The sequence below is a fragment of the Poecile atricapillus genome, chromosome 1, assembly GCF_030490865.1.
Source record: "Poecile atricapillus isolate bPoeAtr1 chromosome 1, bPoeAtr1.hap1, whole genome shotgun sequence".
Lineage (NCBI taxonomy): Eukaryota > Metazoa > Chordata > Aves > Passeriformes > Paridae > Poecile > Poecile atricapillus.
This window is the reverse complement of record NC_081249.1, coordinates 89,013,563-89,039,186: the sequence shown is the minus strand read 5'-3', so window position 1 is coordinate 89,039,186 and position 25,624 is coordinate 89,013,563. Positions and strand designations below refer to the sequence as shown.

The 25,624-nt window shown below is 40.4% G+C and overlaps 1 protein-coding gene across 1 annotated transcript in view; it reads right to left on the bottom strand.

Annotated features, from left to right (window-relative positions):
• Positions 1-23,536, bottom strand: part of KPNA1 (karyopherin subunit alpha 1) — a 50,859-nt gene extending 27,323 nt beyond the window's left edge. The window contains exons 1-6 of the mRNA XM_058861304.1: positions 23,406-23,536; positions 10,770-10,903; positions 9,860-9,967; positions 8,061-8,160; positions 7,423-7,517; positions 4,006-4,137 (exon numbers count right to left, since the gene is read on the bottom strand). Of these exons, the coding sequence (XP_058717287.1) occupies positions 4,006-4,137; positions 7,423-7,517; positions 8,061-8,160; positions 9,860-9,967; positions 10,770-10,898 (564 nt within the window). The 5' untranslated portion in view covers positions 10,899-10,903; positions 23,406-23,536. The remainder of the gene's footprint in view (positions 1-4,005; positions 4,138-7,422; positions 7,518-8,060; positions 8,161-9,859; positions 9,968-10,769; positions 10,904-23,405) is intronic.
• Positions 23,537-25,624: the final 2,088 nt, after the last annotated feature.

The window sequence follows — 25,624 nt, the reverse complement described above, 5'->3', positions numbered from 1 at the left end:
CACACAGATCAAAATTTCTAAATGTCTTTTTGAAGAAAAAAAACATGGTAAGTGGAAAAGGGCTAGGACATATGCCACTGACTAAACCTAAAAATCAGTACACCAAAAATATAAATGGGGAGAGGCGGGGACATGTAGCCGAAGTGTTTTTCATAAATAATGCAGATGTAGATTTTATGATAAATTCAATTTCTCTGATGGGAAAATGTATGCTAAATGTTTTGACCACTAACTACAGAGAAAGACTGATACACAATGCAAGTAATGAAAGTTAAAGGATGGTAGGCTAATTAAATGAGGCCTGCATAGCTTAATGGGAAACAGATCTTGTAAAAGAACGTAAGGTATCATTTCATTAACATACATGTCACTTATTAAACACAGCTATAAAGATTCCCTCACAGACTTCTATAAAGAAGGTGATTTAGAATCTTCACTAGACTCATAAACTAGCATATTCAAAGGAAAAAAGTGTAAAATTAAAACTGGCTTATAAATATGAAAAATACATGTTGGGAACATTGTGATCAGAAAATAAAGTACACTGATATCTGTTACTGAGCCACTGCTAAGGGGAAGTTAGAAATAAAAGACAAAGTAAACATGCAAATCTTTAAAACTGACTTACTGTAGAACAAAAACAGTGGATAATGACTAGCCAATAAGAAAGATATTATACATATTTTTTATTTATGCTATATATTCAAAATAATGTTATCACCTAACATTTCCTTCTACAGAATTGCTATCCCAATTAGAACAAAGAATGACTTCCTAAACACAGCCTTCAATAAAACTTCTTTCTCTCTTCATCTTTTACTATATTATTACAGGGTTAGCTTTTGGCCCCTCTGCCCTGAACACATCATTCTATTTTCTGTATTTTCCTGTATTTTTGTAACTTGTTGCAAATGCAGCTGCTTGCAAATAATAATCTTCACAGTACTACTGTGAGACATAATTAGGGTGATCATTTTAGGAGAAAATTGTAGCCAAGTATCACCCAGTTTCAGAAATCCAACTTGAGAACTCAAGGATCAGACCTGCTCAAAACACAGGCCTTAACTATAAAATCACTGCTGAGTCGTCCTCAACTACAAAACGAAAAATAAATATTTTACCTTGAGCATTTAAAAACCCCAGAACATGTATCCACTCACTGAAAACTGAGAGAAGAAAATCATCCTGCATCATACACTAAGCAGTAGAAACATTTTTCTCACAAACCTACAATCAGCTTAATTGTAAGAATTTCTTCCCTATTCTCCTCCATGCACTGTAATTTGTTCCAACTTTAACAAACAGGGTCACAGTGTGACAAATAAAAGCCTCCTTTACTACCCACTCATCTGTTACCAGGGCAACAATCTGTGCATATACTGAATGAGATAAGAGTCATCTGGAAAAATACTATGCAATTGTGTACTACTGCTATCCTGTAATACACAAGTACAAGAGCTAACTTCTCATTATGCTTCTAATTTTTGTTTCAGATGGTACTATGGTGAAGTGCTTGGGGCTTTTTTAAGCTGTTGGGAAAAAAGCAGAATTCCTCTTATGTTGGCCTGCATCAAACCCCATGTCAGATGTGAGCAGGGCTGCCATCTCCAGAGCTGCAGCACAGAAACCCACTATGAAACAGTGTAGGTAATGCTTTGTCTTTTGGTACATTTTCCTTCTTCAGCACAGCTCACTACGGAGCAATTTGTAACTGGTACTTTGAGATTACCAGCAAGAGAGAGATCGTGGATTTAGCAGCACGTGAACTGCATGTAAGAATATTTTCCAGTAATGACAACCAAGCCACTCTGTCCACAATCTGAATTTTAATGGGAGGGAGGGAGGGAGGGAGGGAGGGAGGGAGGGAGGGAGGGAGGGAGGGAGGGAGGGAGGGAGGGAGGGAGGGAGGGAGGGAGGGAGGGAGGGAGGGAGGGAGGGAGGGAGGGAGGGAGGGAGGGAGGGAGGGAGGGAGGGAGGGAGGGAGGGAGGGAGGGAGGGAGGGAGGGAGGGAGGGAGGGAGGGAGGGAGGGAGGGAGGGAGGGAGGGAGGGAGGGAGGGAGGGAGGGAGGGAGGGAGGGAGGGAGATAAACTACTTAACTGTGGCCCCTAAGCTCTTCCATTAATTCACCTATCTTAAGACTGAAGGCTGCACAACTTTATCTAAACAGGTTTGCTCTTCCAACCTGCTCTCTGAACATCAGCAGGGATGACAACAACCTAACAAAAAAACCAAGTTAGCTCTTGCACAGGAAACCAATCATTAGGAAAAAAATAACGTAAGAGCAGCCTTTACTATATACAGAGAACCAATCATTCTGCAGAAGAGGACTCTTCAAGTAATAGCTGAATTTGGAAAACAATGCTGCCAAGTTCAACCCCCAAAATACGAAATCTGAAAAGCTCCATATAGCTTAGTCTCGGCAGATTTTCACATGGGCAGAACACAGCATTTATCTGCTATTCTGGCAAGTTCCCTATCACATTTCTAATTTCTACAACAACAGACTCAACTCCTCAAAGCTAAAGTAATGGACAAAAAATACCTCTTATTTCCTTTAATATTTTTTCAAACACCTGAATTCCGTTCCTCTTTAAAAGCTTTCTCAACAGTAATTCAGTCTGAGACAGAACATTGAAAATGGAAAGATACAAAGTGGAGTAACTTGAAAGCTACAAGCAACTAAGAAAAAAAATCCATCTTGTGGAAAACATTAGGCAACCTTAAGTACAGGTGGTACATTCTGAGCCAGCTACAAAAAAGAAAGGCAAGTTACACAAAGCAGTCCAATGTTTATGAGTTGGGACTCCTCCAATCATGCATCTCAATACAGCCAAATGCAAGGTCAGACATCTAGGAACACAGAATAGAGGTCACACTTACAGGATGGAGAAGTGAACCCTGGAAGTCAGTGACTCTGAAAAGAACAATGGATCATATTGGATAATCGGCTTAACCTGAGCTCACAGCCAGCTTCTGTGGCAAGGAGTCCGCAAAGACACTGGATATTTACACACCAAAGTATTGAGCAGAAGTGAAAATGAGGTACTATCTCTGCAAACAACAATGCTGTAAGAGTGCTACTGGAATAGCCAGTGCTTGTCATTTCACCACCACAAAAAGATACTGAAACTAAGAAATGTTCAGAAAAAAGTCACCAAAAAAACAAACCAACCACCACAGAAATGTTCTCAAAATGAGAATTCAGTGCTTAATTTCATTTACTTAAGTAAAGCCTAAGCTATGGTCTAAAAGTAGCTATAGGAAAAAAACACAGAACTTACTAAGGGAGTAGAGAATGTAACAAAAGTAACACCTGGACCCAAAGCTAGTCAAATTTGTATAGCAAATGTACATACTTTCAAGTTAGGATGAAGACTGGCTGAAACTAAATTTGTTAACATCATTAATGTTTCATTACCCTAAGTCTTCAAAGGAAGATTGTATGTCTGAAGTACATCTTTGCTCAAATACATGTTACAGACCTCAAATGGAAACCACTGAATCAAATGTTTGGTCTGTGCTTTATACTGATCCCTGCGGGCCTTGAAGAATATTCATCTGAATCATTCATTCAGCTGGTAAGGAGCTTGGAGAATAATTTCCACTCATGCTTTATCTTCAGGAGAAACAGACATGAACTTTTCATATCTAAAGCAATTATTCACATAGGGCTCCCTGAATTCCTCAACAGACAGAAATATACTAACCTGTTACAGAACAAAATTAATTACCCCATTAGCTGTGGTTAAATATATAATTTCCAGAAAGAGAAAAATACAATACTTGCTTACGTAGCTTAACACATACTAAGCACAAAGCAACTGTTGTGCAAAATTGCCATAAACTGCATTTTCTCTAAAGGCTTTCTTACAGCACAGCTCCTTTCTAGAGAAGGGGAAAAAAAAAATCCAACAAAACACTGAACAAACAAAATAGTTAAAAAAAAGCCTCCAATTCCACAGATTAACACACACACAAAATTCAACACTGTTCTCAGTCTTTACCTGCTCCTGTACATCTTCAAATTCTGAACTAAGCAGCTCTATGAAGATGGGGACAGCTCCTGCTTGGATCACTATTCGAGTCTGAAGGGAATTTCCCGAGGCAATATTTGTCAGCACCCATGCAGCTTCAAACTGGAAAACAAAATACAAGTCAGTTTACTAGGAGCTTTCTTCACCACACCAAACATGGAGACCAAATGTCTTCTGAAACCAGAGATTTGGCAGACCTGGCATAGGAAAAACATGAGATCTTTCTAATAAACAGACAATTTGCAAAGAACGAAAATAATGTATTTAAGAGTTATCACTATGATTTCAAACAAAAATTTGCAGCAATTCCTTATGAGAACATCAGGTTTGCTGTGGCTTTTCAAATGATTTCTTTTCCGATTTATGTTACCTTTGCCTTTCTTACTGGCTAAGAACCTGTACACAAAACAATATGCTTTCCCACAACATGACACCTGCATTCATTGAATCACCAGTAATATTCCTGAAGATGCAGAAGACATTGTTCAGCAAAACTTCATGGATATGAAGCAAATAAAAGATCTAAAAGAGATTTTAAAAAAAATCCAAACAAACAAAACCAGATTTCTAAAAAACAACTCAAAGTACTTCTCTCCAACTCTGGTGATCAGTACTGAGTTATTAGTGTATGATTTTTTTTGCACAACTGGAAGCAAAAGTGAGATCCTGAACACTTTCCATCTTTTAACTTTTTTGTCATTTATTATTTTAAATCTCAACTTGCAAAAGCATTAACTTGTTAAGGTGAAATGCAAATTTTAACTCTACCTGAGACCTCAGGCCTCAGAAAACACAGATTCTAGAAATCCACGTTTGATTATGATTCTGCATGCTTTCAGCCCAAAGATTATTACACTAAACCAGCAAATTTACATCTTATCAGGCACGTCCAGAATCTATAGAATGAAAAGACTGCTAAAAGTTGAACGAAAAGTAAAAACCAACAAACAGTAAAAATGGAAAGTTGCAAGCTATAAATGACTGATTTTGACATTACCAAAAGATGCTGATCAAGCAGTATTCCAGTGGAAATACTGACATACATTCAAAACCTTCTGCCTCTGTCTGAAGAGCAGCAAGGAATTACATTTAGGGTTTAATCATAAAAAAAACCTCCTGCTAAGGAGTTGCACCAAATCCTGAAATGTGCCTGAAATAAGAACTCACTAATTAAGCGTAGACTTCTAAAGCTTTTCATTTGTGTTATTAAAGACTTTGGTTTTGAAAATACAATTAATTACTACAATTAATAAAATATAATTAATCCTGCCCTTCTGATCAACTGAACATTCTAGTAAGATGTGATTAGAATAAACAATTCCAAAATACATCACTGCAATACACAAGGACTATGGCCTGCAAAATGAAGTAGAAACACACCAAGTCGAAACAGCAGATTCATTATTAATGAACGAGAAGCAAAACAGTGTGACCAGAGCTTAAGGCCAACATAAAATGTTGCTTTCCTGTAATTCTCTTTTCTCTGAAGTGAGTATCCAGTACATTATAACGTAACTATTACTCATCTTTCAAATCAGACCCTTCTTAGCTATATTTTAAAGTTCGTCCTCCAGCTGGTACCACTAGCTTCAACAATTCACAGCTTGGAGACTCACAGTCTCCAATGTAAGTAACAGAAAAGATTAGGGAGTAACAATTCCTCTCCTCTTTCTTCTCCGTGGACACCTGATGCTCCAGGATGTATAAACTAAGGAACACGTTAATGGCAAAGACATCTGTGTGCTGCTGTTCTTTATAAAGATTACTCTCTCCACATGAGACAAATGTACTTATCTAAGGCTAAAGTGACCCTGGAGAACCAGGAGAGTTTTTAAGTCTTCCACTCACCCTGAAAGATAGAGGAATTCCTAACAAATTAGGCCTTCCTATCACTGATCTCAGAGATCTAGTTTTTACAGGATATTCTATTGACAACACAGAAGAAAAACAGACCATAAATTCCCATAATGTTCCAAGTTCATTAACAAGAAAGTTGCCATATTCAATCCACCCTACAAGCAGCTAAAAATTATACTTCACTGTCTCAGAATGAGTTGAAAATCCTTTCCTTCTACAGTTAGGCCTACAGTTAGAAATGCCTAAAATGCCAAGGCCAAAGGAGTATTTTCGGAAACAATGACAGAGCAAATACAAACATTAAAAAGTGAGGTCCAGAGAACTTCCAAGCTGATCGCAGCACAAAGTTCTACCTGAAGACCCTAAACTGGCAAGCAGGCAGAGAGATTTGGCAAGATGGAGGAAAATTAGCCAGACAGAATGGAATATGAAGAGCAACATACTCAAGCTTGTATTTTCACTGCTTTCCTACACTCTTTAGGACAAGCTTGCACATTTCCACTCTGACTGATTTTTCCTATTTCCACATAAAAATCAATGCATTTTACACAAGTAAGGCTACAAGAATTGCTTCCTTTTATCTGCCTGTCTTAGGTTTCTATGCTAGACCCCTACAAGTAATAAAAGGCATTCCACCTTTTTTTACAACAGATAGTTTACAGATTTTCTGTTGATGTTGCAAACCAACCAGCTGAAATCTGATACATATTCTTAGTTACTGTCCCAGACTTTGCAAAAGAAGCTAACAGACCTCTGGAATTCTGTGGATAACAATTTGAAAAGTAATACCTGTGAATGTTTTCTCTAATGTGTAAAAAAAAAATGTAAATTTTTGCATATTTCCAGTCAACAAAATTTGGATTTCACAAGGCATTCACAAACCTGTTGCCTTATGCATCCTGCAAGAACATTAATTCCCATCTAAATGTTGTCTTTAATGGTCACATTTTAACATATTTTTTTCCTTAACAAGATGATTTGGTTTTTTTCACTTTCTATTACCAAGAAAGACTGACCAGAAAAATGGACAGCTGCAAATAAGATGACAGTCAAGAAAAAATAACCACTATTGTAGCACACATAACACAACTTTTTCAAACCACAGTATGATTTCCAGCTTTCTATGCTTATCATTACAGATTGTATTTCTAGTTCTAAACCTTTTTTTTTACTTTAATCAAAAATTTAAACCTAATTCTAAAGATTTAAAACTGCCTTCAATTAGTACAAAGAAGATGAACATTAAAGTTTAGTTTAATAGCTTTTCATCTGTTGAGTTCCAAATTTCAAGCTCAGTTTTTGCTGAAGTCTGAAGACCCCATCCTATCAATCACTCAATGCATGTCAGACATATCTCTCTCCTGTCCTGCACCCAGAGGTCTTGCCAGAAATTCTGAAGATAAAATAGCTTTTTTAACATAGTAAAGAGAGGAAGTATAGCTGAACAAATCACTGATTTTTTTCCTATGTAATTTGCATCACCAAATGCCTTCCTAGACTAGGAAAACAGATACATTTATATTTTCATACCTGTAATGTACAGTTTTCTTTTCTCTTCAGGAACTCCACAAACCTGGCCACCACTCCTTGTGTGCTTATGACTTCATCTATCGGAGGATTTGGTTCTGTTTAAAATAAAAATTTAAGTTAGATACATTCATTTATTTTTAAGGAAATTCTCAAATTACCACATGAAAACAATATCCAGTGACATACTGACTGCTCTTTTCTTGGAGTGTGTTCCTTTTCTACAATACCACACTAAAAGGCGATGAATTCCTACCTGTCAACATAAGAAAACTCCAGAGTTTTGAGGTAATAACATGATTCAATGCACTGATTCACTCAGTAGTTTAGGCAGACTGATTTCAGAGCAGCAGCTCTGTGCAGTGCACAGGTGAAGAGGAGCTTTGGTATATCAGCATGTTTGGGCCACAGAGGCACTACCTACAACATTTAAACTTACATCCAAGATGAGATCTCACATCTGCAACACTCAGTACAGATTTCAAGAAAAGAAGTGACTATTACATACATCAAGCTGACACTGCGTCAAGCAGAGCTTGACCCAGAAATTTCAGTGTGAAACTCAATTTTTATTGCTGTCAAAGTAAAACCACATGCTAGGGAGGCTCATACATTTTTCTCTAAGTAATTTCAGCCCTTACCTTTAGAAAGCAGCTTTCGGAACTTCTGGGTTGCTGAGAGCTGCTGTTCTGGACTATTGGAGAAAATCATCTCAATCATATCAGCGGTGATGACTGCACTCTATGATTTAGGGGCGGAAAGAGAATGAGGGTGATAGAGAGCAAAAGAAGAAAAAAGTCTGTAATTAGCAACAAACAGGCTACATTTGCTAAACCAGTATAAAGTTTATTTCTTAATAAATAAAAACTTAAGTAAAACCATTATGGACAACAAAGGAAACATTATATATGTACATCTACATAAGGCAGCATCATTCTCAAGTGCAACTTTGCTTTACTGAAAGTCAAAATCCAAATTTTCCTGAAGATATGGCAAGAAAATTACTCTTCAGAATTTTTCACTGGTATTCTCTCCCTTCCTCTAAAGTAAATGTAAAATTGTCAGCTTTAACAAAAAGTAATTATGTTAGCCTTTAGATTTCCCTAACATGTACATTCTGACATACTCTCTGACACCAAAATGTATAGGACCTGTCATTTCCAGAAGAGAACCTAATGCTTGTTATCAACATCAAGTAGAGGTATTAAATTTTCCATAATACTAATGGTTTCCAATAATATGACTAAATTAAATCAGCAGCCTTTCTTATGCTAGGTAAAATCTGACATTCTGTTCACCACACATGTACTCATGTGAAGAAGCTTAAGAAAAGTCAGATTTTTTTCTTCCACTTCTGATCTAAATTTCCAGATACATCTGATCCTAACCCTTAGACAGACAGGGAGACAGATGACAGTGCTGAAAATACTTAAGCGTTGTCTGTAACAGCAAACAGCTCCAACTGTTAGGAGCCTGAAATTAATGCCATTTAACACAGCAAACTGTGTAATGACACTATCTATCAATTAGGCAAAATAATTTCCTTACTTTTTACTCTCTTTGTTTAATATAAGCTTCCACACAAATGATTAATGCTACTTAGGACTTGCCTGATATTTGAATACTATCTTGAAGAGTAAAATCATATATTCTATTATTGATCTACCACACTGTTTATAAGCATTTCTCTGTTTCTCAGCAATTTTCAAGGCTCATATAGCCACCAATAGCTCTGCCTGATTTCTATGGAAACATCACTTGCATACGTTGAACAGACAGTGTGAAGATCAGCAACACTTGTAAGTGAGAACTGCGTTTTCCTTAAACTTTTCTGTTATAGAACTGAAACCCCTACTATTTTCCAAGGACAAAGTAAAAAAAGTCTCATTCCCACAAGAAACATTTTTCTGTACTTTTATATTCTAGCATGGGAAAGAGCTCAAGACCTCATGCAGACAGTTAAGCTAGGTCTAGCAGTGTTTCCAACACTTTGGTTAAAAATGGTGCCACTTGAAAGTCTGCTAAGAAAGATTTCCACTGAGGCCCTTTTCAACTTTGTAAATTGCAATAACACACTGCCTGATCTGTATTTTCATGCTTCAAGCAGTATGAATTTCAGATTAAAAAAACTCTGAGCAACAGTTGATAGAATCACCTGTAATGATGAACATTAAATCCAGGAAGTGATCAGCCTGCCGGGATAATGATATTTTATTTAATTTTCTTGAGGACATAGTCTCTGAAAAAACATTCACTATATATCCCTAGCATTTTTCTCTCATGTTATCTGTTTCAGGGTGGTTCATTGAGACAGGTGTTTCAGAGTTTTCCATCTCTGAATGCATTCTCCACATCATTCTGGAATTTCATTCCCGTCAGGTCACTGCACAACACATTTACCCAGTTTCAACCAACATTGTATTCTTTTCTCATCACTTACAGAAGTCATCTCCATGTTGTTCATCTGAGCCTCATGGAAGCCCCCATCTGACATCACTTCCTCCTCCGCTTCTTCCTCAGCCGTTGCAACATTTCGGCGTTTGAACAACTAAAGAGAGAAAGTATTTAACATACCATATATATATATATATATATTTTATATTACACAGCCAATATATGCACAGCATGTTGCGTTAGGCTGCTCTAACAACTGTAGCTGCTGTGCTATCATCTGAGAGAAGGCAATATACTGGCTACAGGACTTCAACTGACAGGACATGGAGAAAGCTTAGCCATGGAGTAAATGAAAACAGCAATGCGCTAAAATATGGGTCCCTAACATTTCTGGGATATGTTCACTGATACCCCCTTCTCTTCTTCACCATCTGTCTCCATCTACAAGCTGTCTAGCTTCCACACCACTGCTTTCTTGCAGAGGATGCTGGGGTTCAAAGACCTGATAAATTCCTGTGTATTACACACCTTCATAGAACACCTGCAGGGGCTCTGACAGTCGAGTTACAGTGGCAGAGAGGGCTTTGGAGGATAATCATACATAGGTTATTATACTGGGATGAGCAGAATTTGGTTGCTATGACTTAGAGAAGGTATCCAGTTTAAGATGTCATGAGAAGAGCTGGAGAGGCTTCAGCTACTGGTCAGACAATTTTTCAAATCCTCAAGCTGCTCTGGCCAATGTTACACTTGAGTGAATGAGAAGCACTCAATGTCTTGTAGAGACTGCAGAAGAGGCAATGAAGTGTGCAAGTGATTCTGATTTCAGACTGACTGTGTATGAATTTGGAGGGCAGGAACAACTAAGAAGGGGCTTGGGAGAAGCAGAGAGGCAGAGGCACTGCAAGACAGGACTGTCTAAGGACTGGTCACACATCTCAACTGCTGTGCATTACCTGCTCCTCTCTCTTTTGCTTCCGTAGCTGAAGACCCTCTTCCTCCCGCCTGCGACGCATCTCGTCAGGGTTTAGAGATTTGTTCTTGTAGCTCTTCAGCCGGAAATTCTCTTTTCCTGAGGTCGTCATGATTCCTTCACAACGCAATTTAAAAAAGAAGACAAAATTACTCTTCAACAACACCTCATTTTATATTCTATGTCCATTCCATAGACTCTTTAGCCATGTACTTCCAGCCACTGCCCTCCTAAATTCCATCACCTAACTTCCAATAAAATTTAGAAGGTGGAAAGTAAAATTTCACAGAATTGTCACTTCAGCTGTTTTATTTTTTTTTTTTTTTTGAGGCTTCAGAGAGTAAGAAAAATATTTTATTAAGAACTAAGGTCTATAAGGCAGAGTACATAGCCTGGGCTGAAAAGAAAACTGCAGTAAAAAATTTTAACATTTCACCACACAGAGAATTAGCAAAATTACATATTCCTGTCTTTACTCAGAAGTGAAGGCATCTTAACTGCTTTTTAGCTTAATTTACTTTGCATGTCAGTACAGGGGCTTTTCTTTGTACTTCATATCCAATAAATGTTCTAATTTATTATTAATTCAGTGCTCTAAGTTAATTCAACACAATGCTGTTGAAGGAACTTGAAGAAACCCTGTGTTCTTTCTATGCAGACAAGGCCTACAAGGAAATTGAAACAAAAAGAAAAATTTTAGGTGAAGATGCTTTAACCATTGAAAAAGCTCAGTCCTGCAAAGAAAGCAGTGCTATTGTTCCCCTCCTCCCACCCCCAGTCCCTAATCCTGCTGCTGTTTATGCAGAGGGGCCTTTTTTCAGTCTGTGATTGCCAATTACCATCTGTCTTACATAACTCAGTGGGTCAGCATTTACAGCTGCCCATGATGATTTGCACATGTTCAACACCACACTCTGGAGTCACTTAGCATAAAGCAGTAGGTGGAGAACTGTGTGGAAAGAACTCATCCCCCTGAAAGCAATGGGTGTGGATCAGGTCTCTACTCTTAGTGCTCCATTCTGCTGCTACTTCTCTCCTTACATCATCCCTTTAAATCCAGAAGAGGTTGGGAATCAAATTCTCAACATGTCAGTGTTTCCATGCATCTTCATAGAGATGCAGAGTCTCCAACATATTGTAAATCCTGTAACACAAAATTTAGGAAGCTGCACCATATAAAAAGTTATCCTACAAGACTTTTAAAGGTCTCTTTCAAATGCTCTAAAATGTTATATTAAATAAGCTACCTACCTCAAATTCCATAAGCACAGAATCACCAGATGATACATGATCTCTCGTGCACTTTTTACTTTAAAATGGAGCAACATGAGTCTATACAGATTCTCAACAGCTTAGGTTTCCTCTTTAAAATACATCAAATGTATATCAAGCCTACTCTAACTACTCTTCTTTCAGTTAGCACAAAGAGTTGTAAGAGAATTTAAAAAAAAAAAAAAAAAATTAAAATATGCTTCTTGTTAGAGCCTCTTTTTAAGTTGCTGCTACCTGACAACTATTTATAAGAATTCTAACAATCAGAACTGACTTTCACAGAAAACACTTTGGACATCACTTCAAGTGTTACTGTATTCTGACAACTGAGATTTAAAAACTCTTCAGGGACACAAAACCACTACATTGATTGTCAGTCAGTCACAGATTGTACTGAATGCAACGTAACCTGAACATATAGTTAAGCAATTCAGCAGCTTTATTTTGCTGAAAAGGCTCTTTTGAAATGGCCTTTTTTTAAAATAAAGGTACAACAAAAAGATAAATCTCAAAGTGCCTGAAGTTCCCTACATTTTCATAACAGCATTGAGACCCCTTTCTTCCTGTGTTTACATGTTTGATCTTCTAGTGTTCGTGTTTCTTACAGCAGGCTTGACAATTATATGTTCTTCACACTTTTAGTTTGACTGCTACCTGTATATTAAACACACATGCTATTTCAATAAGCCTGGGATTTTAACTGTAAAATGAAGTCCAGCCAACAAACACTCAAAATTTCTTTCATTCCTAAAATATTCTGAACAAAGTATCTTACATATTTTAGCAAGTTGAACTCAAACACCAGGTGGACAACCATGTGCTAGAATGACATTCCACACAGGAAAAGAGCTTTGCAGACACTGGTTACTCTGTCCCTGACCATGAATAAACACAGGCTTCTGCTACAGCCCAGATAACATCTCAGGCCTTCCCTAGTGTTATTAATAATTCTCCATTTTCATCTGAAGTCTGTCTTCTCCAACTCATATGACTGTATTTGACTTTATTTGGGATTTCAGGACTTTGACAACTCCTTTGATAAACTCCTGTAGTCATTTCACACCTCCTCTTTCAATACCTGCAAGTTCTTAATTTAACTGAATTCTTGACAGGGAGCATCTTCATCCCTTAATACTGAATTTCATCTCATTTCTATTATGGAGCGCCCATATAACGTTCCCATGTTTCTAAACATCAATTACAAAAGCAACTTCACCATAAGTAAGTTTCCTTAAATGTATTCTCCCTTACTGTACTTACTAACCTAGTTTCCCCCTCATCTCCCAATCTGCAAATTGATTTTCTTACAATTAATTTTGCTTCTGTCTTTAAGGTAATAATTTCCATTTTTATTTCAGAGTTCTCTTGGCCCCACTTGCTGTACCTTAAGTAATTGTTTCACTTACTGAAAATACAGTACAGGATTTACTTGAATTCTTCCTCTGACTTTACAGCAAGCCCTCTACCCAACAGCCTCACAGGTATTATCTTTCTTACACCCTCTACAAGCCATAGCTGCAGGTTTTGCCTACGCTCATTTCTGACTTTCAAGACAGCTCACTTGGCTGACTAACCCCTTCCTTCCTTTCATGAGTAAACCATACACTTAAAATCCTCTCAAAATAGTATATCGTTTTTCACCTGGGAGTACAAACACCTACCACCAAATGACTGCGAAGAGAGTTTCTTTCATTAAAAGTGAAGATTAAACCCCCTTCATCACTGAGAAGTTACCAATCCAACTAGAGATGGGTTCAATAACTTACTTTATAGTTGGCTGTCACAGGCAGTAAATAAACAAAATCCCATCACACAGCCACATAGCTATTTCATACACCTGTCTGTCTAACCTCTCTAACTGTTAAACCCATAGTCATTTTCTAAAAGCAGTTCTTACATCCTGAACATATCTTAGAATCAATTCTTTCTTTACCATTCTTTTACTGGTTTCCTAACTACTGGAGAAAAATTCAATGAGTGCATCAAGGATGCCATCCAGCCCACACATACTGACACCATCTTTGGACCTATTCAAATGTGTGAACACACAATGGCTTTTTAGGACTAAAAATGTAACAACTCTATGTTAGTTGTTACAGTCATCCAAGGATTGTTTGCTATAAATCTCCTCCTCCTTTTCTGAGGATGTAGCTTTTTTCCCCAGTCTAAACCACAGAAGCAAAACAACTTCAAGTCTCACTGGTTTTCAGCAGCTTTGGTGTGACTAAGCTGAAAATCTTTCAGTGGTCACTTTTAAGTTCACCCTTGCATCAAATAGCAAACCCTGGATCTTCTCTGCACTGTCAAAATTAACACTACTTCTGGAGAAAAATCTCTGGTGGTTGTCATGGAAATGTTCTACCCATCTTTTCTTTCCTAAAGATAGCACGGTATTGTCCACATTTTTTGATACTCCTGGCTACAGACAAAATCCTCTGGAGACCTGGTAAGGAATTTTCATGGTGTTTTTCCTGGGGTTTTGTGTAACACCACTCAAGCCCCATATGACACTTTCTACTTCACAGTTTGTCTGCCATAAAAACAAATTTTACCAAATTAAACCCTCTAACAATTCCTGAATGTCTGCATTTCCATGAAGAAAACATGATCCCAAAATTTTGCTGATTAAGACAAGAACCCTACCAAATGTGGATGTGTTCTAAGCGCACATTTCTAGGGGAAATAAGAAGTACTGCATTTCTCCTTGCTCATCAAGTCTAAGCAACTCTGAAGCACTGGGAGATACAGAGTCACTTACTGCCATGACCTACCTTGTCCCAAGCAATCATCTAGATAGGAACAAAAATGAACTCCCTGCCTTCTTAAATCAGCTATCACTGTCACTAGACTTAAGGGCTTTGCCAGAAGGAATACCATGTGACTAATACTCTTGGATATTCCACATGTCAGAGGTACCAAGATGTAAAAATAATGCCCTTACAAATCAAGAGCTGTACAATTTTATATGTATATATAAACTCCATATTTTTTTACACATGTAAAAGCATACATAATGAAAATAAGATTACCAAATACACTCCTGATATTAAAGACTATTTAGAGACATTCTTTCATTCTTTGGAAATAGGGGCAAGAATAAGAAAAAAAAAGTATGTTTCAGAAATGCAGATCTATACATGACATTCTACCTCCCAATGGGAATAAGTCAGAAGGGGAAGACTTGAAAAATAAGGCAAAATAGGAGTCTGAAGAGAAACAATGTGATAAAAAATTATCAAAATACCCATGATTTGCCATACTATGAGAGCACATTTCCTAACTGAGGCAGTTGCCAGAAGGAAAGGAGTCACTGGAGGCAGACTTGGGAGCTCTGCTGTGCTGTCACTGCTTTCTCTCCGTTAGATTGCTGCCAGAGAGACATGAAAAAGATACATGAGGCACTGTCACCCTGAAAGTACAACTCATGTTAGAAATGGCACTGTCAAGACCGAACTCCAAGCAGTGAGAGCAGCTGGAATTATTCAAGGGAAGAAATGCACAAACCCTTTAATTCCAAGGAGATTTTAGTTTGTTTACTAGCTCTGCTGTGAGATTCTAGATGTCCTAGAGAAGAAGTTTCCTCACAATCACACTTCTTGACATCAAGCCAAATACCTACAGCACAGCCTGGACCGATGTTTGAGCAATGCCCTGAGCTCTGATTACAGGATACATCACCTTCTGACACTCTTCAGTGTGAGACTAGAAAACCTATCCAATTTAAAAAGCCAGCCTGAAAGCAGCACTCGGTCATTCATTGCTCTCATCAACACACTCTCAAAAAAAAAAAAAAAATCAACATTTTGGCCACACATGTTGTGGTACACTATGAAGTGTAGATTTTAAAAAGTCCTTCTGATTTGCTTTGTAGTAATTCACAGTCAGGATGCTAACAGAAGTATTTCAATCTCACAGAAGTAACTGAATGATCAGCTTTCTTGGAGAGGACAGACAATGAAAACCCTTCATAATAAAACCGTCAATAATACAGTGCATGGAATAATAAAAATATCCTGGGATTAATGCTATTTCCCTGGAAAAACTTCTAGAGCAAAACCCTACATTTAGCATCATCTACAGAGATGAAAACACATCTACAGAGATGAAAACACATCTACCAAGTCTTTATACTGTTGACAGTGTTATCTTAAAGAAAAAGGAAAATAAAGGAAATCAACAGATTGACTTATCTCTTCATTGCTGTCTCCTGCTGCTTCAAAAACCAGCTCAGACAAGCACTTTGATGCAGTTATGCCTACTTCTTTCGCAAAATTATTTGACAAACCACAAACCATACTGGCTTATAGGGGTCCACGGGAATGCCCATCGGTAGAAGCACTCATATCATCTGAGGGACAGGGGTGTTACTTTCTCTCTGTCCTCAGATTCTTGTAAAGCTCAGGACATCTACAGGAAAGGATATTTAATCATCTCAACTACAAAAAGCTATTGTTCAAGCAAAGCACAGCCAATTTCCAAGACTTCTGCTTACCTTTCTCTAGCTGGGAAAAAGGATTGGGAAACATGTCTCACAGTCACTATAAAATCAGAAGCTACATTATTTGTGAAGACCTGTAAGTTTTGCTAATGACGGATCAAACCCTAGTGCTATCAAGGAAACAAAACAATCCTGTGAATTTCATTTTCTGTGGTTTATGAAAGCTGCAACAGCTGAACAGCAGGGATCCGCACTCCTAGGGCAACCGGCATACAAGAATAATGGAGAAAAAAAGGAACCACCACCCTCTGCTACCCACAAGGCCAGAAGGTTAAAGAAGCTTCAAATGTAATGTAAGAATTGTAGCCAAACATGAACAGAATGTATAGCCCTGAAACAGGGGTCAGACTTTAAGAGACTTTCTGTTAAAAACTGGTATTAAGAAGTGGTTTCCTTCATGGAACTGCTGCCCGTTCTTTCAAATCTGCTCTATTTTGCAGGCTTCCTAGTCCTCTTAGGGTATTTTCCTACCCAGTAGTAAGCCTTAACTCACAATTGTTTCTATTCTGGCACTTTTATAACCCTGTGAAACAGCAAAACAAGTACTAACCCACCTAATCTACGGCTAATTTGGCATGTTCTAGCTCTAGACCACTTGGCAAGTTGGACTGGTTCTTGCTTAAAAATAATCTTAAAATAATTAATACAAAACCTAAAAACAAACAACATTGCACAACACTGGATGTGATATTACAAACAAACTACAAACTTTAATATTGACTATTGCTCCAAGTCAAAAAAAAAAGAGGGGAAATACATTGCATGCTATCTGAACAATGTTGAAACAACTCTGTCAAATCTGCAGGGATGTCACATTGTCACATTTCAACACCTCATCCTGACTTTCTCATCCACAAAAAAAAGAGGGGCTGAAAAGTTGGCTAAAGTAAAGACAAATAACTACCATATCTAAGATTTTTCTGCAAAATTACTGATCTTGAAAGGTACATTGATTTTATCTCCAGGTAACATTCAGTAAGATCTTCTGTCCTTACAAAAAAAGCACCTATTTTTTAAGAGATGTACTTAAAACCAGGCCAAGACCAAAAAAAAATTCACGTTAAGTATATTTGTATATTTCTGGTTGCATAAAAAAAACAACCACTAACAGAAATAGAATTACCTGACACTTGGTGCTATCTCAGAAACTGATCAGGCACATCAGCCTGTACTACTAGTTAAACCCACTGACAGCCACAGAGCTGGACACTTAATTTTTAAAAGTTTGAGGATTGTGTTCTTGAGGTTTTTTTGCTTTTTTTTGAAGAAACACTGCTGAACAGATGAAGAAGTAACGCATTTACAAGATTTACTGGAAAGCAGTTTTAGCAAGGGGACATGCACAATAAAAGATTATATACAGTGTACCTAGCACTTCACTATACATTTACTACCATGAAGACATTTATAAGAAGTTTTGATCTCCATTTTTAAAAGGTCCATTTGGACTTAACAAGGCCGCAGAATTTTCAAAGTTCCAGAAAGCTTTTAACTTGAGAAGGCAAAAAAACTGACTGTCAAGGCCGAGTCAATTTAAAATAAAAACATCTTCAAATTTGTTAACTGATACTTTCTAACTTGAATTGAAAACACAAAATTTACTGCATTCAAAGATGCTGCAGTGCAATAAATATGTTTAAACTAAAATACCCTCACCTTCACTTCTATAACCCCACAGTCCACAACCAACCTGAAACCAAAAGGTCCCACAAGTCATAACACAAAGCAGCAAGTGATGGGGAATTAAACTATTCAGTCACACAGGACTACATTGACATGAAAAAAAAAAATCACCTCACATTAATGTGCTCATCCACATGAAACAACAGAAGTGATTATTCCTGTGTGCCAAATGAAAATATAATCTGTTTTTCTTTTAAAGAGGAGATACATTTGTATTTTGATCAAGATTACAGCACATCCTCCCTGCACTCCCTGCTGGTCAACTATGTATTTTCTGTAAGGTCATATCTAAAAGAGGGATTGACTGAAAAACTATATTTGACAATCATCTGTCAGAAAAAAATATCACCCTAACATTTACAAAATCCTATCTTGCCCTAAACAGTCTTTATCAGTGAACAGGAGTGCACCTTTCAGAATTTCATACCATGAAAAGAAGAAATCTCTGACAGTTTAAAACAAATTAGATTAAAAATAAAATAAATTATTAATTAAGTTGACTTTGTAGTTTCAAGCAGCTTTTGTTTAGGGTAGGGAATATCAGAACACACTGAAACCAAAGCTACCTCATGCTTCCCATGATGACAAATGTGCCTGCCACAATTGTATTATTTGCTGTGACTCAGCACTATGGGAGATACTTGTGCAAAACCACAAAACAACAGTAAGTCAAAATTCTAATGATTTCATCCTAGCTTTGGACATCAGCAATGAAAGAGTCACACAGTGCTGACGTATCAGCCACATCAAGCCAAAACCCACCGGCACTTCAAAGCTTGGCTATGCTCATTCTGCCTCCTTCATCTCATTCACACCTAATACCCCTCCTACCAAAAGCTCCTGGATCCAACAGCACATTCACAGAGACACCTCTTTTTTGGGTGTCAATGAACCTCTTTTTTGGTAACTTATCAATACCAAAAAAAACAGGCAGAATAAGAACAGGTTTAGAGTTGGAGAGAGGACCATGTGGAAGCTCTACAAGGAATCCCTGTGTCTTTTAAAAGGCAATCTCACCCTACTTCAGACAAAAACCACAACAACCTAATGTTAATCACAACATTATTATCAGACTTTACTTACAGTTTGTGATCCACAAATAGGTGGCTTGTTTGCCAAAATGACACTTTCAAGAATTTGTTTTCAAGTGTTACCTTAGCACTAAATTTGGAGGCTTACAAAGCCTTGTTTGGAGATACGTTCAGGATGTTTAGACACACGGTATTTATTTTATGGTTTTATAATCAGCACATCACTTACATATAATCTCAACTTTATATAAAATAAAGATCTGTGCATGTCAAATCAGTTGGCATCTCACAGAACATATGAATCCTCCTGCTGAGCCTGACAAGCACTCTGAACTACCAAAAAAACCCAGAAAAACAGAGAAAATAAATACTCTGGATCACAAGGAAACTGTCAGCAGCAAGTGACTGGCTAAATCTTAAGTCTTATGTCACACTCTGAAAGCTCAGAATCCGTAACTATCAACACACATCCAGGAACAGTCGTATTTCTTTCAGTTCCAATGTATTTTAGCATCTGTCTCCTCATGACACTAAGCAATAATCATGTTTCAAGAAAAGAGTTCACATTATTCCACACCAAATTTCTTCTGTCATTGAACTCCATTTATTCCTGTCTAACATCAGCAGAAGCGACCCTGTGATGTCCAGTCTCCTATTACTTTCTAACACTTTTTCATACCTTCCTGCTACTAACATCCTTTATAAATCAATTCTGGTGGAAGGAAATTTACCGTCACTTGTCATTTACCTCTACCTTTTATCCTCAAAATGAATTATTAAGTCTACACAACGTTTAACGCAATTCAAGACATTCAGGAGGTGGCACAATATAATTTCCAGTCCTGCTGGTCTACAGATTTTATATTCAGTAGAGGTTTTCAGAGTGTTTAACTTAAAATTATCTCTTCTGTTTTTCTAGAGTCTCTTTACCTTGTTCACAATAATTTTAAAGTAGAATGCAGACCTTGCATTCTACTGCTGGCATTTTGTATCTCAAAAACTCCACATTCATTCTTGGAAATAACATCGAGCAGTTTAATCCACTTACCTGCTTAACAGACTTTAAAAACTGTAACAGATAAGAGGTTTTTTTCTTCAGAGCAGAAAAAAAACTGACTTGCTATCATAATGCTGCCTCTATTCTGTGCAATTTACATCAGCATTACTTTATAATATATAGTACTACTAATTATTGTATTATTTAAACAAGTATATACATTATGCTTTAGTCCCTCAGCATGAAGATGAATAATTTTTCTATCAGTTCAGCTTCCGCTTTTTCTCTGAGAAAGAGGTGGTCTGGTCTTTCTAACTTGTTTGTCCATTACATCATTCCACAACCTCCTGTGCAGATACCTCAAACGCTCAGAATATTTCACCAAGTGTGCAATTCCTTTAATGTCATTTATTTTTCTTGACTTGTCCACAGCCTACTAGGCATGCTTACTATTCCCTTTGGCCTTCAGAAGTATTTAAACAAACACAATAAATTTTGCTATTTGCTGCTGCTCTTCTATTTCTCTTATGTTTCAAATTAACATTAAAGCCCCTAGCCCTAAATCACATCACTCTTTTTTTTTTTTTATCTGCTATATCCTATTTTGGAAAAAGTTGCTTTCAGTTTTTCAGGGAGGCACTGTTTTGCATCCATTAACCTCTTGCCATAAAAGTTACATTTTGCATCTTAAGAACTTGTTTAGTTGCTTTTAAAGGTACACTTTTCTTTTGAGTTCTCAAAGATAGAAGTTAAGCCCCTTCAAGAACTTGTAAAACACTTAAGAAGAAAAAAATTCCCAACCCTGTGGAGGGACAAACAAAAATTTTACAGCAAGTCTGCAGAAACAGGACCATAAAAGAAAAAGTACCATTCTATTAATGTTAGCTTATTCAACAGAAGGGGAGGAAATTTAAAAAAATAAAGACAGAAAAGAGCACTGTATAGAAACAGCGAAGCTGAAATAAGACTATCAAATAACCTGCTTGAATAAACATTTACACTTAGTTTCTATAAAGAACCTTTCAGAAACTGCTACAACTGACTGTAGGACTTTTTAGTTCTCATGGTGACTTGGGCCAGTGCTGCTGCCATGGGTTGTTGCTGCCTTTCCCGTTCCAAATGGACTAAACTAGGACTTCTCCAGGAGCCAGCACTCAGCTGAATATACAGGACCACATGAGCATGCCAGCTCTGAAGTCATCAACACAGAGAACATAACAGCAGAAAAAATCAACACATAGCACACTGACAGCAAGAGGTGAACACCCTGGTACAGTGTCAGAATGAGAGATGGGATGTAACAAACACTCTTTTTTGAAGTTGGGGGGCTGTGGGGGGATGCCAAGCCCCCAAACAGTCACATCTCTCAGAAGTGAAGTATCACTGAATCTGTTTGAAAGACTGTGACAAGAAAATCCATGCTGAGAAAAACCTCTGCCTCATGTGTCATCCTAAGTTACCGTGCCTCAGGCTAAGATTCACTTCCCCTGTGCCTATGGGTATGTCTAAAGGGTAATTAAAGGGTGCAACCACAGCTCAAGTAAAAACTTCAACACTTGTTTTGAATGAGCTAGCTCACACATCAATGCAGGTGGTAACACTGAAAGGACAACACAATGAAGTTACAATAAAAACAAGGCCAAATACACAAAAGATGAGCTTGATACAACCTATTAATTTACACAGTGCTTCATTAACTATTCTACTTCAACTACTAGCTGCCAGAGGAATTTACAAAATAGCTTTAAAATAAAGAGCTTCTAAGGATAAAGTTGCAATCCCATTTCCTGAGAGCTCATAGACACATCCCAGCTTTGTTAAGTCTTTCATTAACATCAAGCAGTCAGAGCAGAAAATAAGCCAGCAGACAAAAAAAATCCAGAGGAACAGCAGCTTGAATAAAGGATAAAGGGACCATTAAACACCACCATTCAGCACCATTTGGGAATTCTGCAGAAACAGCAGCCCAGTATTTTCACAACTCATGACGTATCTTTTCAGCCAGGAGTTTCATTTTCATGAAACGCCCTCAAGAGGCAAAGTTTAAAATCATTGTTACATGGACCGAGCTACTGGCAACACAGATTTAGAAACTATGAATGGGACGAGTTTCTGTGGTATATAAAGTCTCTGGAACAGGACAACTGGAAATGACTACCAAGAGCAAACCTTTCATCCTAGACAGGCAGTCAAAGAAATAACGCTATGGGGTGATATTTGCAGGGAGATGGCAGAGCTTGTTTTTAAGATCAACTAACACCACTAGGGAAAAAATTTAAAAAAGCAAAAGCTTGGAAGATCCAGCAGAAAGTTTCCCTTCCCCTCGGCGGAATCAATTAGGTTGGAAAAGACCTCTCAGATCACCGAGTCCAACTATGACCCAACACCACCATGTCAAATAGGCCAGGGCACTGAGTGCCACGTCCAGTCTTTCCTCAAACACCTCCAGGGGCGGTGACCCCACCATCTCCTTGGGCAACCCATTCCAATGCTTAACCACGCTTCTCGTGAGGAAATTCCTCCTGATGTCCAAGCTACACCCCTCCAGGCTCAGCTTATGACGATGTCCCCTCGTCCAGCTGACGCTCTGCCTCTGTTCGCAGCCCGTCCCGCCGCGGGAGCAGCAGCACCGGGCCAGCCCGTCCTCGCGGCACGGAGTTGTCCAACACCGCGCAGCGACCACGGCGACTTCCAAAGCCGGCGCGCGGCCCCGCCACCGGCACAAGCCGAGAGTCCCTCCAGCCACGAGGAGCCTCTCCCCGGGCAGGGCAGGACGGGCCCGTCTCTCCCCAGTTCCCCCGCGACGTGCGGGACCGGGTGCGGGTCCGGGTCCGGGTCCCGGCCCACGCGCGCGCCGCTCCCGCCGCGGCGGCCCCGCCCCGACCCGCGCGCGGCCCCCGCGCGCCTGTTGCGCGCGCGCGCGCACGCGGGCCGGGGGTTCACGAGAGAGCTCCCGCCGCGCGCGGCACCCCCGGCCCGGGCCTCCCCTCCCCCCGCCCCTACACAACCCGAGCCGCCGGCAGCCGATCCCCGCCCGGTCCCTCCTCCCGCGGGGACGCGGCCCCGCGCACCGCCCGGCTGCCGTCACGCTCGCTCCGCCGGGGCCGAAGTAACGGAGCTCCCCCCCAGCCCCCGTACCTGCTGCCGGCCCGGCGCGGCCCCGCGCTGTCTCCTCTCGGGCCCAAGGCGCGCGAGCGCCGCTCCCTCCCTGCCTCCCTCCTTCCCTCCCTGCCTGCCCGGCGCTGGCTGGTGGCGGCACTGCGCACGCGCGCGGCGCGCCGCGGCGCCCTCTGGGAGGGAGAGCCCTTCCGGCGAGACCGGCCGGCGGCGGCGGCGCCCTCCTCAGGACGGCGCGGCCCCGAAGGGAAGACTACGGTTCCCGGCAGGCAGCGCGCGTCCCTGCGCGGGCGCGCCTCTCCCGCCACGGGGCACGCCGGGAGTTGTAGTGCGACGGGCGGCGGAACCGCGCCAGGGAGGGTTTGGGGAGCGGGGAGGGGCTGCCGCGCGTCCCTATCCCGCCTGAGGGGCGGTGGCCGCCGGCCGGAGGGGTCGTGTGCAGGGACACGGAGGCGGTGGTGGCGATGGCGCAGCAGCCGCCGATGTCACGGCGTGTTAGGCCCCAACGCGCCGCCCGCCAGCGCCGCCGCCAGGGAGCTCCGTGCCGGGAAGGGCTGAAAGGGGCAGGGATGCTCCCGGGGCTGTTACAGCCCAGGATAGCGCAGCGGGCTGATATTTCCACTTTAATTAATGCAGGTCCCGTAGTGGTGGCCTCGGTGTCACCGCAGACCGCGTCACTGCGGGTGCGGCAAGCAGAGGAGCCATTTCGCTGTGCCACGGGCGATGCCGCTGCAGCCACGGACACAGCGGCGGCCGCGGGCCGGAGAATCAGCACGAAAAGCCAGCACAGCTGCTGGTCAGCCACGGTGTGTGATGCGACAGACACGTACATTAGATTGTGTGGCACAAGCTGCCCTGCAGACCCACGGAGGAGCACAGGGTGACGCCAGCAGGAGAGGGAGCCCAAGCAGCACCCGGCCGGCCGCTTCCAGGCCCATCCCAGGAGCCATCAGCCCACTAAAGGCCCATTTCCAGGGGCACAGGGCACGATGGCAGGTGGGAACCCACATTAAGGACTCAGAGAAAGGAGCACCCTGTCCAGCCCCATCCCAGGGGAGCCTCAGCTCCAGAGCACCTTTGGGATTGGGTGTGTAACTGTGCTCAGGGGTGTGGGACGCAGGATGGGATGCAGGGGAAGAACATTTGGGGATTGCACAGGACTCATTAGGGAGTGTTTAGGACTGGAACCAGGGCTGATCTACATCTGATTAAACAATGAAATCAAATAAACGGATATAGCCTACAGGAATAAAAAGGGCCAGTCACATGTAAATAGTTTGTGATGGTTTGTCCATGTCCTGCACCTGATCAGTGCAGCCTGTCAGGTCTTCTCGCTGAACTTTTGCACTTTGCCCTGGGTGAGGAACTTGTGGCCAGAGCAGCACAGGGAATTGGCTACTGGGAGGCTGGAGAGGTTGGGATAGAGGGGCAGCTACTGGGCACTGCCCAAGCCCAGCTGCTGGAAGGAGACACAGTATGTGTAAATACTTCTATAAATAGATATACACAGATGCTCACCAGTCCACCTCCATCCTGCTCAGCTGGAGCAGGGCGTGGGATGAGGCTGTGTGGGAGTGCTCTGTGTGGATGCATGTGTAATCTGTGTCCATGTGTATTTGCTTAACTGGTGCATATGTGAATTTGTGCACATGCCTATTGGGAATACAGACTCTGTCTGGCTATTGCTTAGACATGGGCATGGGGCTGCAGCAGCCTCACCTCTCTTGGGCTATCAGACCTCAGACAATTTTGCCACATCAATAGATAAATATATTTGTATACATATATACGTTGGCATATTTCATAGGGCTTCATATAGAAGCACAGAATTTCTACCCACTGAATTGAGACAAGATAGATGAAAGCAGTCAGGAAACAGCTTTCTCCCAAAGCATTTGCACCAAAAAACAACATAAACCAAAAAACCAAACAAAAAAACACACAACAACAGCAACAAACCAGTTCCGCTTTTCTTTCAGGGATTTCACGTTTCTTGCACCCTACCTGAGCACATCTGTAATGCAGCAGGAGGTCTGGTTACAGTATTGGTTGGCACTCCTGGTATACCTTGAATCAAATTAGCACAGTTATGGGTGGTAGCTGAGATCTTCAGGTTCTCCTGGTTTTGATAGAAGTCTGGCTTTAGGTGCAGCTGAGATAATGCAATGCAGGTCCAAGGATGAGTTCCTGTTTCCTGTCTTTGTGCTCTTCTGCTCCCTTCTCCCCACCAAGTACCTATT